We start from the raw sequence: 15,977 nt of genomic DNA, 5'->3' as shown, positions 1-15,977 counted from the left end.
ACATCTTTGTGTCACATTTTGGTAACTCTCGCAACATTTCAAACTATTATAATTGTTTGGGGGCACCACGGACCACATGCAAATAAGATGGCAAACTTAATTGATAAATATTGTGTGTGCTCTGACTGCTCCCCTGACTAGCCATTCCCCTATCTCTTTCCCTCTCATCAGGCCTCCCTGTTCCCTGAGACACAGCAATATTGAAATTAGGCTAATTAATAACCCTACAGAGGCCTCTAGTGTCCAAGTGAAAGGAAGGGTTGCACATCTCTCACTTAAAATCAAAAGGTAGAAATAATTAAGCTTAGTGAAAAAAGGCAAGTTGAAAGCTGAGACAGAACGAAAGCTAGGCCTCTTGCACCAAAAAAAGTTAGCCAAATTGTGAATGCAAAGGAAAAGTTCTTGAAGGGAATTAAAATATCTACTCTAGTGAACACACAAATGATAAGAAAGCTAAACAGCCTTGCTGTTGATATGAAGAAAGTTTTAGTGGTCTGGAGAGAAGATCAAGCCAGCCACAGCATTCCCTCATGCCAGAGCCTAATCCAGAGGAAGGCCCCAACTCTCTTCAATTCTGTGAAGGCTGAGAGAGGTAAAGAAGCTACAGAGAAAAAAACTGAAGCTAGCAGGGATTGGTTCATGAGGTTGAAGAGAAGAAACCATCTCCATGACCTAAAAATGCAAGGTGAAGCAGCAGGTGCTGTTCAATGTACAAGCCCAGCAAGTTATCCTGAAGATCAAGCTAAGAGAATTAATAAAGGTGGCTACATTAAATAACAGATCTTCAATGCAGACAGAACAGCTTTGTATTAGAAGATGATGCCATCTAGGACTTTCATAGCCAGAGAGAAGTCAATGCCTGACTTTAAAACTTCAAAGAACAGGCTGACTCTCTTGTTAGGGGCTAATGCATCTGGTGACTTTAAGTTGAAACCAATGTTCATTTACCATGTTGGAAATCCTAGGGCCATTAAGAATTACATTAAATCTACTTGTCTATGCTCTATAAATGGAACAACAAAGTCTGGATGACAGTACATCTATTTACAACATGGTTTACAGTATTTTAAGCCCACTGTTTTTAAGCCCACTTCTCAGAAAAAGATTCCTTTCAAAACATTACAGCTCACTGGCCATCCACCTAGTTACCCAAGAGCTCTGATGGAGACATACAATGTTTTCATGCCTGCTAACAAAATATCCATTCTGCAGCCCATACATCCAGGAGTCATTTAAACTCTCAGCTGCCATGGATCATGGTTCTTCTGATGGATCTGGAAAAAATCAATTGAAAAGCTTCTGGAAATGACTCACCATTCCACATGCCATTAAGAACAGTCATGATTCATGGAAAGAGGTCAGAATATCAACATTACCAGGAGTTTTGAGAAGTTGATTCCAACCCTCATTGGATGACTTTGAGGAATTCAAATTCAAGACTTTTGTGGGAGAAGTAATTGCAGGTGTGGTAGAAATAGCAACAGAACTAGAATTAGAAGTGGAGTCTGAAGATACGTTTGAACTGTTGCAATCTCATAATCATACTTTAACAGATAAAAAGTTGCTTCTAATGGATGAACAAAGAAAGAAGTTTCTTGAGTGGTTCTTGGTGAAGATGCCATAAGATTGTTGAAACAACAACAAAGGACTTAAAATCTTTCATAAACTTAGTTTACAAAGTAGCAGCAGGGTTTGAAAGGATGGACTCCAATTCTGAAAGAAATTCTGTGGGTAAAATGACATCAAACGGCATTGCATGCTACAGAGAAATGTTTCAGAAAGGAAGAGTCAATTGATATGGCAAACTTTATTGCTGTCTTATTTTAAGAAATTGCCACCACAACCTGCAGCAACTACCACTCTTATCAGTGATCAGCCATCAACACCAAAGCAAGACCTTACATGAGCAAAAAGATTACAACTCAATGAAAGCTCAAATGATGGTTAGCATTTTTTTAGGAATAAAGTGGTTTTTTTGAACCAATAAAGTATTTTAAATTAAGGTATGTATATTATTTTTTTAGACATAATGCGATTGCACACTAATAGACTATAGTATAGTATAAACATAACTTTTATAAGCACTGGAAAACCAAAAACTTCATTTGACTTGCTCTATTGCAATATTCGTTTCATTGTGATGGTCTGGAACCAAACCCACAACATCTCCAAGGTATCCCTATACACAGACATCCCACCAAAAAACTTACCAGAAAATTATAATAAAGTGTCAAAAAGTTTAAAAAGTTAAAAAAGTTACAGATAGGCATTTTCCCAAAAGGGTATTGACATTTAGAGCAGCATGATTCTTTAATGGAGCAGGATTAACCTATTCGTTTCAGTATGGTTAGCAATCTCAGCCTACACCACTATGACAGTAGCAGCACTACTTGAAACTAACAATGCAGGCAAAGGTTTACCCAGAAGGCCATTCATCACAGCATGATCATACGATTTTTAAAAAAATAAAATAATCTTAATGTATCAAAACAAGATACCAGTTAAATATAAATATGGTGTATCAAAATAATAAAAATATATTGTAACCAGTAAAAATGATACTGTACTTCCTCTTAAAGATGATTAACTTGGTGAAGATGATACTGACTTCCACAAATCACACTGAATTGAATAAATACCTATCACAGCATGGAAAATAAGAAAAGGGGCCAAAATTGACCATAAATGTGAGAAACATTGGAAAGACAGAAGGATGTGCTCACAAACCCAGAGAAGAAAAATCAGATCAAAATCTAAATGATGCCTACAGTGTAAGAGGAAGATGCTTTTTCTCAAAGATGCTCAAAGAGACTCTAAGTACCCAATTAGTAAATACAGAGAACAGAAGCCCAAAGCAGTCAAGAAGACTAATAAAGGAACCATTTATCAAAAAGCTGAGTCTCTCACTCACTTGAAGCATTTGCCTACAGCAAATGGCCAAAGATGACTTTCCTTAATCAAAAGAAAATCTTAAGTCTTAAGTTTGAAAGGGCCCACCAAAGGCTGAGAAGGTTGGATTTTTTAAAAACCCAAATTAATAGCTGATATTGAAATTTTACTATGTTACATGTAAAGAGACTATCTTGAAAGTTTAATTTAAGCAAGCTACCTAGAAAAAAGAATCATACTTACACTGGATCACAAATACACTTGGTAGCACCTCTACATGCTAAAAGAAGATAACAGAGCTATACTTTCAAAAATCTGAAGGAAATTATGTGGACATAAAATTGCATGTTCAACTAAACTATCAATCAAGCATAAGGACAAAAGAAAGACATTTTCAGGCATGTAAGGAGTCAGAAAGTGACTTGTGCATCCTTTCTCAGAAATAATGTTGAAAACATAACCCAACAAAAAGAAAGATATGGGATACCAGGAACTGTGGAACAAGTCCAAGAGTACAATGAAAAGAAAATCTAAGGTAATAGCTATGAGTAGGTGTAGAAAGCAACTGGTCCAAATTCATACCATAAGCCAAAAGGCTCAAGGAAGAATGTCTTAGGCTGTTAAACAAATACAGACATTCTTTATGATAAGAAAGCAGAAAAGAAGGACCATTAGAAATTCCAAGGGGAAAAATGTTGTCTAGGAAGATCAAGGCACAGATATTAAAACAGACTTAAATGTAACATTATTTGGGTAACTAGTGGACTATACAAAGACAGTGTATTTGACTTTGATTTTGAGAATATTCTTTTTTTGAAAAATAAAGATTCAATGGTATACCATTTTTCCTTTTTCACAAGTCAAAACATACTACATGGTTCTCTAGGAAATAAATGTTCACATAATTATAAAGTTATAAATGCCACTTATAGGCTTCCAGTTTCAAAAGTCAACTCAAATTTCAAAGTATCTCACAGTATGACCTATGAATTACAACATCAGAATTATCTGGAAAGCTGATTTTTAAAAGACTTCTAGGGGTGCCTGGGTGGCTCAGTTAAAAAAAAAAAAAAGAAGCATCCGACTCAGGTACAGCTCAGGTCATGATCTCACAGTTCCAAGTTCAAGCCCTGCATTGGGCTCTGCACTGACTGCAGAGCCTGCTTGGGAATCTCTCTCTCTCCCTCTCTCTCTGCCTCTCCCCTGCTCATGCTGTCTCTGTCTCTCTCAAAGTAAATAAATAAACTTAAAAAAAAAATTTTAAGACTTCTGGACCTCATTGCTAGAGATTCAGTAGATCTAGGGAAAAATCCCAGAAATCTGCATTTTAATAAATTCACTAGGTATAGCTTAGGCACACTAAAATTTTGAGAATCATAGCTGTAAAGTAATAATCTCCAAAATTTCCCATTATATATCTTATCAGCATAGGGCTTTTGAGTATACTCACAAAATATATGTGCATTTATTTACAAAGTGTGTATATATACTTTTGTATGTGTATTATGTATATTAAAAAGTAGAAATCTCAAAGGGTGAGAAAGAGGACTCAACAATATGTTAATATTTCTCTCTCAACCAAGAGGAAAGTGAAAATTAAAGACAGTTTTAGTGAGTTTAAAAAAATAACAAATTAGAAAGCTGGAATATACAAATAAAATGAGAGGAGGATAATGAAAAAAATCACAGAAATTACTACTGAAGTCCCAAGAATGTTTCTTCTAGAAAGCTTATTTGGCTAGAAAACAGAATGCAACTGAGAGTGATCACATTTCATCTCAAGGAAATAATAAGGTACTTCAACAAAAGGCTTAATTCTGATTATCGAAAGGGAAAAACTGATTGATGAATGAGACATATAAGTAACATGAAGAGAAAGTGAATATACTACTTCAAGAGTCCACAATAATGGAGAATGGTAAAACTGTACATAGGTATCTATCACAGATTTTTAAAAGTCAAATTCCAGACAACACTGGAATGATCCTAGGGCCAGACATACCAAAGGTCAAGTTATCAAAAACTGATATTCAGATTATATAATCATGATTCCAATAAAGACACAGGAAACGGCATCCATCCATATGCTTAGCTTCTCATTTAGGAAATGTACTGAAATCCATTTAATACGAAAGCAAGTGTTTTTAATTGCTATGCTAAGCATGATGGGACTACCGTACACCAAATGTTTGGTAAGGAGTACCCAGCATCACTCTGCTATTTCTAATGACCAAGGAGAGGCCCAGTAATATATAGTTAAATAAATGAGCATCCCCTACAGGGTAATACACAGTGCTAAGCGAAATCCCTCAGCCTATTTCAGATTACTTTCTTCTGGCAAGGTCATCCCAGGCTTTCAGGTACACACTGCAATTACCTTAGGGGAAAACTGAACCATGTCTAGGAAGGATCATGTCTAGAAAGTTGTCAACAGAGGCAGTTTCAGAGTAAAAAACCAAGTAACAGGTACTTCTCTAATTTTTAAAGTTGTGTCATAATAGCTCAACACACCGACATAAACAGACACACACATAACACGCACACACACAATGTCTAAGTCACACTTTTATCTCTTACCTACAAACCTCCCAAATACATCAGAATATAAGTAGGAGATATGGCCTATTTATATTTATTAACTGGCACCCCTTGAAATAAGTCCAATAATTATTAATATCATGCTTCACATTCATTTGGAAATAAAATCTCTTTAGGGGCCTAATGCCAAGTTTTAATAATAAAGCAAAGCAAATTCAACAAACCAAATACTCATGAAAAAATTACTTGGAAGCTCACCGTTCTACAACCAAACTGACTGCTTGTGTGAGATCTGGGTTTGTCACCTGGAGACGTTTCCACAGAGACCATACAAATTCTTTATCAGCCTTAAAGAAACAAAAGACATTTTTAATGCATTGCTTTGTAGCTGTATCAGAGAAGACACTACATTAAATTTTAAAATGAAAAATGTTTCTTGATCTCTAGTTCTAGAACTATAAAATAGACTCTTGAAAACTGTAGCAGGAAAGCTTTATTTTAAGAAGTTCTTACACTGGTAACCCACATTCACTTCGACTATTTCTACCACCCACACTTCAGGGTATAAATGATGGAATGCTAAATATCAGTTATTTTGCTCTAAAAGGGAATTGCTCTCTATTTACAGCTCCATTTTTCAGCTCCCCTTTTCAGCAAAATTCCTTGGAAGAGTTGCCTATAAACACAGTCTCCACTTCCTCACCTCATTCACTCTATTACTTCCTCCAGTCAGATGTCCCTCCCTACTATGATGTTAAATTCCTTTTTTAAGGTCCCCTATGCAGCCAAATCCCATAGACAATGAGCAATTTTAGTCCTTACTGCCTAGGTCCATTGTCATCAACTATGGTTGAGAGTTAGGAATCACTTTAGGGGAAGTTTTTAAAAATAGTGATTATCTAGAGATTCTGATTTAATTGGTTTTGGGTAAGGTTCAAGCACCAGTATTTTTTACAAGTTCCTCAGGTGATTCTGTACACTCAGGATTAAATAAGAACCACTGCTCTAGGGGACCTCATAGTTCCATGGTTTCATGTATCAACTCTACACTAAGGACTTCCACATTTCCCGCCTTAGCTATTTCCTCTACCCCTAGGTGCAGACTCCGATTTCTAACTGCCTACTCAATAATTCCACTTGAATACCTAATAGGTATCTCAGATTTAACTTATCCAAAATAATCTTTTTGATTTCCTACTCTTTCACAAACCTACTCCTATGCATCTCAGAAAATGACACCACCATCTAGTCATTTCTTCAAAGGCCTAACACCTACAAGTCAATTCTGGTTGCTCTCTTCCTCGCATTTCCTATCCAAACCATTAGTAAGTTCTATTACCTACAAAATATATCCCATTCTAGTTCAGGTCAACCTCTTCTCTTGCCTAGCCATCTATGATGGTTCCCCTAGCCTCCTTATAGCTCAAAAATCTCCACTGCATTCCCATCAGATTAGGAAAATAATCCAAACTCTGTATCAAGGCTACAAAACCCCACATTCTCCGGCCCCATACACACCTCCTCAACCTCATCTATCACTCTGTTCATTCATCACTCACACTAGTCTTCTTGCTCTACTTGTACCAGGGCCTTTGCACATGTACCATCCATCAGATTTTCATGTATATTATTTCCTCACTTCATTCAGGTCTTTGCTTAAATATCACCTCAAGAGAAATCTTCTCTACTATATTTGTAGCCACTGAAACCTTTAAGTCTCTGATAACCCTTTGCCCTGAATAAATTTTTTCACAACACATTTCATTTTATAATACTATATTTGGTTGGTTGATTGGTTAGGTTTACTTGTGTGGCAGATATTTTTGTGTCCGTGTCCATCATCCATTCTTTCCTTCCTATTAGAAACCATTTGGCTTTTTGCTGCCCAATTAAAAGAATTAAAAGACAGGCCCCTCTTACCTATGGGTATATGACTAAGTTCTGCCAACAAAATATGAGAACTATTGCTAGAAATCTTAAAATTAGACTTATGTCTACCAAACGTGTTACAAATAATTTTTCTCTTGTATCTTGTTGCATATTTATTTATGATGAAACATTTCAGAAAAGGGTAAGTTATTAGTTTTATATATTCAAATGTATCCATCTTTCCCATTATGGCTTATTGACTTTATGTACCAATTTTTCTAATCAGCCTTCTCTACTCAGAGATTAGAAATGTATCTACCTATGGGATGCCTGGGTGGTTCAGTTAGTTGAGCATCTCACTCCTGAATTCAGCTTGGGTCATGGTCCCAGGGTCATGGGATCAAGCCCCACTTTAGGCTCTGTGCTGTGCATGGAGCCTGCTTGGGATTCTCTCTCTCTCTCTGTCCCTTCCCCATTTGCACATGCACACGCACAGTCTCTCTAAAATTAAAAAAAATTATGTACCTATACTTTCTTATAAAATTTTTGTTTTCCTTTTTTAATGCTCAAATCTTTGATCTACTTTATTTACTTGTTTTTAAAGGACTTTTGACAGTCTGAGTAGAAGAGACTACTACCTTTCCTAAACAGTCCTATATATATCATGCTTTACTTTATACCTTTAGAACCAAGAATTTAGAATTTGGGTATTAAAATAATTTGGGTTGGGACACCTGAGTAACTCAGTTCTTAATGAAGCGCCTACTGATTTCAGCTCAGGTCATGATCTCACGGTTCCTAAGACGGAGCCTTTGGTGGGGCTTCACACTGATAGCACAGAGACTGCTTGGGATTCTCTCTCTGTGTCTCTTTGCTCTCCCCCATTCTCTCTCTCTCCCTCTTTCAAAGTAAATAAATAAACTTAAGAAAGGAAAGAAGGAAGGAAGGGAGGAAAGGAGGGAGGGAGGGACAGAAGGGAGGGAAGATTTGAGTTAAAGACAAGAGATGTCACTATATAAATCACATGTCGTAACCTGCCTAGAGGGTAGTGAAGGTAAGAAAATATAAACTACGCAACATAATGTGCTCTAATATCTCTAGTTTTAAAAGGTATGCTGAGGAAATATCAAAATCCCTTCCAACAAATATTATCTAGAAATTTATCTTACAGCTCCCTTCAAAACAAAATAGGGAAGATTTACATGTATTTTCACCTCAACTTTTCTAACTAAAATATTAAGAAAGGTTATTATTGGGGCACCTGGGTGGCTCAGTCAGTTAAGTGTCTGACTTCGGCTGGGGTCATGATCTCATGGTTTGTGGGTTCGAGCCCCACATCGGGCTCTGTGCTGACAGCTCAGAGCCTGGAGCCTGCTTCGGATTCTGTGTCTCCCTCTCTCTCTCTGCCCCTCCCCTCCTCATGCTTTGTGTTTCTCTGTCTCTCAAAAATAAATAAACGTTGAAACAAAATTTTTTTAAAAAGAAAGGTTATTAAGTAAAAATATAAAAAAGTAGGTTTTCTTTAGTTACTTCCACTTAAATAAGTTACTTCCGCTTAAATAAGTTATGACTTAATAACAAAGGACTTAGCTCTAGCACAGTTGAAGAGATATAGCAAGAAGTCAAAAAATATCTGATGAAAAAAAATCTTTACATCTTAATTTGTACATTTTTTCTCTTTTTCCCATTGTTGATAGTTAATGGTTATTTCACATCTCCTGTTCAATCTGCACCAAAGAGAAAGTAACAACAAATTTTTTCTAATTTACAAATTTCTAAAGATGTTATTATTATTATTTTTTTAATTTGTGGTCATCAAAGGTATTCAGATTCCCTTTGTCACCTAAAAACACTCAAATGTATAAGTGATAGTTTATTTGAAAAAAAAAAAGCAAGTTCTTTTGTAAGTAATAAAATGTTATAAATGGATTGTGAGACTACCGTATTAGTTTTGTGACTTTTCCAGTTATTTATTTATCTAAATGTCTATTTATTTATTTTGAGAGAGAGAGCAAGCAAGGGAGGGGCAGAGAGGAGGACAGAGAGAGAATCCCAAGCAGGCTCCACACTGTCAGCACACAGCATGATGCGAGGGACTTGATTTCACCAACAATGAGATCATAACCTGAGCCAAAATTGAGTCAGACAATTAGCCAACTGAGCCACACAGGTGCCCCAAGTTTTTCAGTTATTTAATGCTGTATAATCTTCAATGTGGTTTATAGCTTAAATTACTAAAAAGACCCTCTTTCACATGCAAGAATAAATAAAGCGTCCCCCTAAAAACACAAAACTAATTGCCAAACTATTCCAGACATTATTAAAACAGAAAACTATTGCCAATCATATCCTCTTTATAGTTTCCCTTCTTTGGGGCACATAAATAGGTCCTTTTAAAGTAATTTTAAAAAGGGGCACCTGGGTAGCTCAGTCAGCTGAGCGTCCGATTTTGGCTCAGGGCATGATCTCACGGTTCATGAGTTCAAGCCCCACATCAGGCTCACTGCTATCAGCCTGTCAGCACAGAGCCCGCTTCAGATCGTCTGTCCCCCTCTCTCTGCCCTTCCCCTGCTTGCACTCTCCCAAAAAACAAAACAAAAAGTTTAATTAATTAATTAATTAAAAATAAAGGGGCACCTGGGTGGGTCAGTTGGTTAAGTGTCTGACTTCAGCTCAGGCCATGATCATGTGGTTCATTAGTGTGAGCCCCAGCACTGGGCTTTCTGCTGTCAGCACAGAGCCTGCTTCAAGATCCTGTCTTCTCTCTCTGGCCCTCCCCCACTCAAACCTTTTCTCTCTCTCTCTCAAAATAAACATTTAAAAACTCATAAATTATTTATTCTTACTCCATAACTTTGACACAGAATCAAGTAATTTAAAATTTAAATTAGGGATACCCAGCTGGCTCAGGCAGAAGTACATGTGACTCTTGATTTGGAGTTGTAAGTTCGAGCCCCACATTGGGTATAGAGATTACTCAAAGAAATAAACTTTTAAAAATAATTTAAATTTAAAAATCCTACTCCTCATAAAGTTTACCAAATTCAGCCTATGAAAGAGTTGACTAAATGCTTGGAGATCTGAATCTAAATTATCTTAGTAGTGTATTGGTCTTGACTTTCACTTATCAGCTGACATGGAAATAAGTATCAACTTTAAAGACACAGACATCCAAAACATTTGTACTTTTTTTGTACTCTCCCAGCACCTAGTTTACTGTCTGGCAACCTAACAGGAGGAATGAATTCTACTGGAGGAATGAATTCAACAAACATGAAAACTATTTCCTATATTTAAATAAATAATTTGCCTATCAGAACCCAGGGTAGTCTCTCAATAAATTATTATTGTGAAAAATAATTGCACAAACTATTGTGCTAACACTGGTGAGGATTCTAATTATACCGTAGGTTCTTAAATTTTTTTTTTCTTTATGAATGACTGGACAAGTTTTCAAAACACCTAAAAATCTAACAAAAAATATAACTGGCTAACTTCTCTGGTTATATATTCTTAATTCCAACATCACATACTTCATTAAATTTAGTTTCATCATTAAAGTTACATTAATAAACATATATTTCATTTGTTTCTTTTTTTTTTTTTTTTTTTTTTTAGTAAAGCCTACATCCAACCTGGGTCTTGAACTCACAAACTGGAGATCAAGAGTCACATGCTCTGAGGAGCCTGGCTGGCTCAGTTGGTTAAGTGGCCAACTTCGGCTCAGGTCACAATCTCCTGGCTTGTGAGTTCAAGCCCCACGTCGGGCTCTGGGCTGATAGCTCAGAGCTTGGAGCCTGTTTCGGATTCTGTGTCTCCCTCTCTCTGCCCCTCCCCTGTTCACACTCTGTCTATGTCTCTCTCAAAAATAAATAAAACATCAAAAAAAAATTTTTTTTAAGAGTCATATGCTCTACCGACTGAACCAGCCAGGTATCTATCTATCTATCTATTGATCTATCTATCTATCTATCTATAATTTAAATGCCCTAAATAATTTTTTACCTTAAATTGATTTAGAGGTTTAGTGAATATTTTTGGATGCTGCTGAAAAAGGAAATAAGCTTTGAGATATACATACATATGTCACACTCAAATATATATGTGTGTGTGTATATACATTACACATATATAACGTTACTTTTTCTCTTCTGGTATTCTACAAGTGCTGATAAATGTATATATACACATACTTGCAATATACTGAACTGCAAATAGAACACATTCTTGTCACAAGTAGAACACATTCTTAAAATATATAATCAAATTAAGAGTAAAGGTGGGTTCTAAATCAATGGACAAAGCATAAATGTCATACACTTAAAATTGTTGTAGCACCCTTGAAATTTCATTAGGAAGAAGCTACAGTGGGAAGCTAATGTCTTATCCTCAGTAAGTCCAGTACAGACAGCTTTTCTCTCCACACTGAAGTTAATCATGTTTTCTTTAGCTACGCATTATATGTATGTTGCTTGCTAATCTGAAGCCATATAAAAAAAGCCTTTAATATTATAATCACATAGAGTTGGATGAGAAACATTTGGAACTGAGATAGCCTTCTTATACATGCTTATTCTGAGTAATTCCAGTGGGGTGGAGGGTCACATGGAACCACTCAAACTTTCTTTTTCTCCACCAAGTACATATAATTGAATTCCTATAAGCTAAATGTGGAAAAAGAACCAACTATATGAAGCCACTATTTATGACCAGAGACTAATTTGCAGGATTCTTTTCCCCCAAACTATACATTTGACCCATTAGTGTGTCAAATTAATTTAGTAGATTTGAGCAGTATTTTCTTAAAAAGTGTTAATTTAAAAGAAAAATCAGTGTTCATGGTGAACAATTAGGGTAAATATGATTTCTGAAATTCTAGTTATGCGTATGTTGTGCATACTTAGGTTAAGGTGAAAATGAACTTATTTTGGGTTGCGATTTTTGAAAGGTTTGAAAACCAGGGTTAATACTATATATTCTTGGGTAATGTGATTTATAGCTAAAGAAGTAGAACAAATCAAAAGGTGTAAAAGTGAATTTTAATTATTTAAATGCTTTTTTTATAAAACAGTTGGGAATTCAATTATTATTTCTCCTAAGTTTCAAACTGTGGTTTGACCACAGTTTTGAATGGGATACTGCCAATCTCATCTCACATTACTGGAATGCCTGCGATCATCTAACAGGGACAATATTACAAAAATCTCAAGAACCATCACTCTAGCCTAATTATGACCATCTCTATTCTTACATCTAGGCATCTACAGTGCCTAGAGCACTTTAATCATCTTCCTAGGCCATATATGTCCAAGGTCACAAGGGCCAACACCGTATTTGAAGCTACCTAAAGAATAGGAAATGGAGGGGCGCCTGGGTGGCTGAGTGGGTTAACCTCTGACTTCAGCTCAGGTTATGATCTCGCGGTTTGTGGGTTCGAGCCCCACATAGGGTTCCATGCTGACAGCTCAGAACCTGGAGCCTGCCTGCCTCAGATTCTGTCGCTCCCTCTCTCAGTCCCTCCTTCACTCACACTCTGTCCCTCTCTCTCTCTCTCAAAAATAAACATTAAAATAAAAATTAAAAAAAAAAAAAGAATAGGGAGTGGATTTGGGGGTGGGGGTCATTGGGCTGTTTCCAATAGAGTGAGTTCCTTACTCAAATCAGTTATAAAAAGTAAATATTTCAGCTCCTAAATATTTCAGCTGTAACTATGGCATATAGAGAGAGGGAAGGGGGAAGAGTATAGAAGTTATGGGCAAATAGCATCTTAGATTAGGACCTGTTAAAGTAACAAAAGCTTTTATCATGGGTTAACATCTTCAAACTATCCAAAGGTGAGGTGTGTAGATGACAAAATGTTTTAATTCACTGGTGTCTCTTATTTGTTCCTTTGCTCCTTATCCAGTAAAGAACAGAAAATCGGAAAATGACAAAGAAACAGTCACATAGTATTTCCCCAAATTGTTTAAGCAAATGTATATTCAATTTGAACAAGACTGTCCTGTTTTTACAGCCTTGACTCCATCAGCAAGGACCTACAAAAGGAGCAAAAGAATCCAATGGAACAAACAGAGAGAATGAAAATCATGAATTTTTACTAATCTAAACTGATGACACTGTTCATAGTTACCTTGGTTTTTAGTAGTTCCTAACTGGTTCTATCTTGAAGACAGAGTGACTCAAACATCTATCGTTGAGTGAATCCCCAGCATTTATATCTCCCAACCCTGTCTAAAGGTTCTGGTAAGATCAGAGAAGAGATGGTGGTAAGGATGCAAAACTAAACTAAAATCAAACCTCTTTGAACATGAGTGCAGTCAAGCTATCTTTAATAACTCTACAAATAACAGGCAAGTAATTCAACAGAATCGATTTAGGAAATGCTTTTCACTGGCAACATGATATGAAAATCAAATTTCTCTTTCAAGGATACAGAATTAGTATAACTGATTAATAAACATCAAGCATCATCTATTATGTGTGAAAGTTCCCACCCCAAGACTCCCTAAAAATTACTGGTGTTTACAACTTAAGTTTAACTTGACTTAAGAACAAGTGTGGGTTTGAAAATTAAAAACAGGTTCTTTCACCGATGGATTTTATTTTAATAGAAGTGTTTAAACTTTCCTGTTCGATGTATCAACTCGTGGACTGCACTCCACTCCTCTCCAAGTACCACTAACAGTCACAACCAAGAACTTGGGCTTCTGGGGGGTGAGGGGGGTGCGACTACACGTTTTGGTGGCATTCAAGTGAACAAAACCAAACCCGGGCGCCGAGGCGAACCCTGCCCGGCCTGTCCGGGGAGGAGCGGGAGCCCCTGGTCAGGGAGCGGGGCGCTGCTACGTCCCCCCAGCACTAAGCAGCGGGCCGGGCTGGGTGTGGAAACCGGGAGGCAGCGCCGCCGGACGGAGATGGGTGGGTCCCCAACCCGCGCAGCGACGCAGCCTAAGGCAGAGGGAGAGGGGCGCGCCTCCCCACCTCGATACCTGACACAGGGCCAGCTCCTCCTTTAGGCTGCTCAGCTCTTCCTCCAGCAGCTGCGTCCGGGTCACCATCGCCTCCTCTACCGAGATGCCCTCTAGTCGCTTGGACCCCATGGGCGAGCTGAGGAGGGGAGCCTGAGCCGGAGCTGCACCCCCTGGCCCTCGCCGGCCCCCTGACCCTTCTTCGCCCCGCCAGCATATATCGTTTTTGTCCACGACGCCCTCCCGCACTGCATTCGCAAGACCCGAGGCCTCGCTGCGCACTGCGTGTACCACAGCTCCCCGCCCAACACGTGGGGACCAGGGACCCAACTGTCGCGCTGGGGGCGGAGGGAGCGGGGAGGGAGGCGAGCGCGCCGCCATGGCCGCGGCTGCTAACGGGTCAAGTTCCCTCTTGGAAACTCCACCTCCCCTTCCCCATCCTGGCGAGCCCCAAGCTGTGAGCCGCGCATGCGCGAGACTTTTCCCGCCTTGGCGCGCGGGGTCTCGCGCTCGCGGATCCTGGCCAGCTTTCCGCGGGCCGCGCGCCCGGCGCGAGCGTTAGGCTGCGCACGCGCCGTGGCCCAAGGGGTTAGGCCAGAAAGCTGTGCGCGCTACCCCGACGTGCCGGCCCGAGTGTTCAGTTCCCATCGCCACGCCTTCTCGCCCACCTAAAACCCTACCCGCCACTTAGCGCCTAGCTTACATCCCACCTCTTAAAGTCTTCCTTGACAAGCCCCTAGCCCCAAATGATCCTTAACTGTGAATTCCTTCGCCTTCAAGGCCCCTGCCAACTCGTTTGTCACGTTTCATTGACCGCCCTGGAGTGTTAGTTACACAGCTAATCTCTCCAGCGCTGTTGTAAACTCCTTGAGGATCAGGGAATAAGTTTTACACTTAAGTGTTTTCTTCACACCCTTTAGCAAAACTGCTTTACGTACAGCTGACATCCAGCTGAGTGATGTCAGGGAGATGTGGAAAGCCTTGTGCTGAGCTGGGACTACCAGGCGGATTTCCCATTTGAATTACGATCCTTTGCGCACCCTTTGTCTTTTGCTTTGCAAGAGACATGATTTCCTTTAAGTTTTTATGGCAGCTTCTTTTAAGCAATTGGCTGACTATCAGAGCGAGTGTGACCCACACTGCGCCCCAGTTTGGGTCCTTGGACCAATTTGAAATCAGTAATTCGAGCTTGGTTAAAGAACTGAGATCAGCTTTCTGTGGCTCATCCTCTATCTCCCTCTCCCTCCCTCTCTCCCTATCCTTCTCCTTCTCTCTCCCTCCCTTTTTTTCTTCCTTCCTTCCTGCTTTCTTTATAAGCTTATAATAGACAATAACCTTCTTTTTCTTTGCCATTATAACACGTCCTACTTCTCTTGTAACGGATCCACGTTGAACTAGCACTAGGGTTTTACCAAATGCTAGATGGATTTCTTCTGCAGAAAGGGTTCCAGAATACATAGAGAGCTGAGGTAGGCAAAGGAGGACTGTGGAAACAGGGAGGTGACCACTTTAACTGATGACTGCTTCATTAATCAGAATTACTGCTTTGTGTGAGAATTTAGCTAGCACATGGAAAGACACCCTTCCAATTAGAATCCTGCTGAGGCAGGATGAGTGGGCTTCCTTCCCACTGAAGGTGAACACCTCACAAAATTTATAAAAGGATTATGTTAGAAAAAGTACCAAAAGCCTATATTAGGAGTAACTCCCATA

General features: G+C 38.7%; 1 protein-coding gene across 2 annotated transcripts in view; it reads right to left on the bottom strand.

The window, feature by feature from the left end:
- The window catches only part of CNTLN (centlein), a 307,277-nt gene extending 292,571 nt beyond the window's left edge, over window positions 1-14,706 (bottom strand). For both annotated transcript variants that reach the window (XM_007098529.3, XM_042964431.1), the window contains exons 1-2: window positions 14,286-14,706; window positions 5,686-5,774 (exon numbers count right to left, since the gene is read on the bottom strand). In XM_007098529.3, coding sequence (XP_007098591.2) covers window positions 5,686-5,774; window positions 14,286-14,645 — 449 coding nt within the window. In that variant the 5' untranslated portion in view covers window positions 14,646-14,706. The remainder of the gene's footprint in view (window positions 1-5,685; window positions 5,775-14,285) is intronic.
- Window positions 14,707-15,977: the final 1,271 nt, after the last annotated feature.

The sequence above is a fragment of the Panthera tigris genome, chromosome D4, assembly GCF_018350195.1.
Source record: "Panthera tigris isolate Pti1 chromosome D4, P.tigris_Pti1_mat1.1, whole genome shotgun sequence".
NCBI lineage: Eukaryota > Metazoa > Chordata > Mammalia > Carnivora > Felidae > Panthera > Panthera tigris.
Note: the sequence above shows the minus strand (reverse complement) of the source record. Positions and strands in the feature narration are given on the sequence as shown.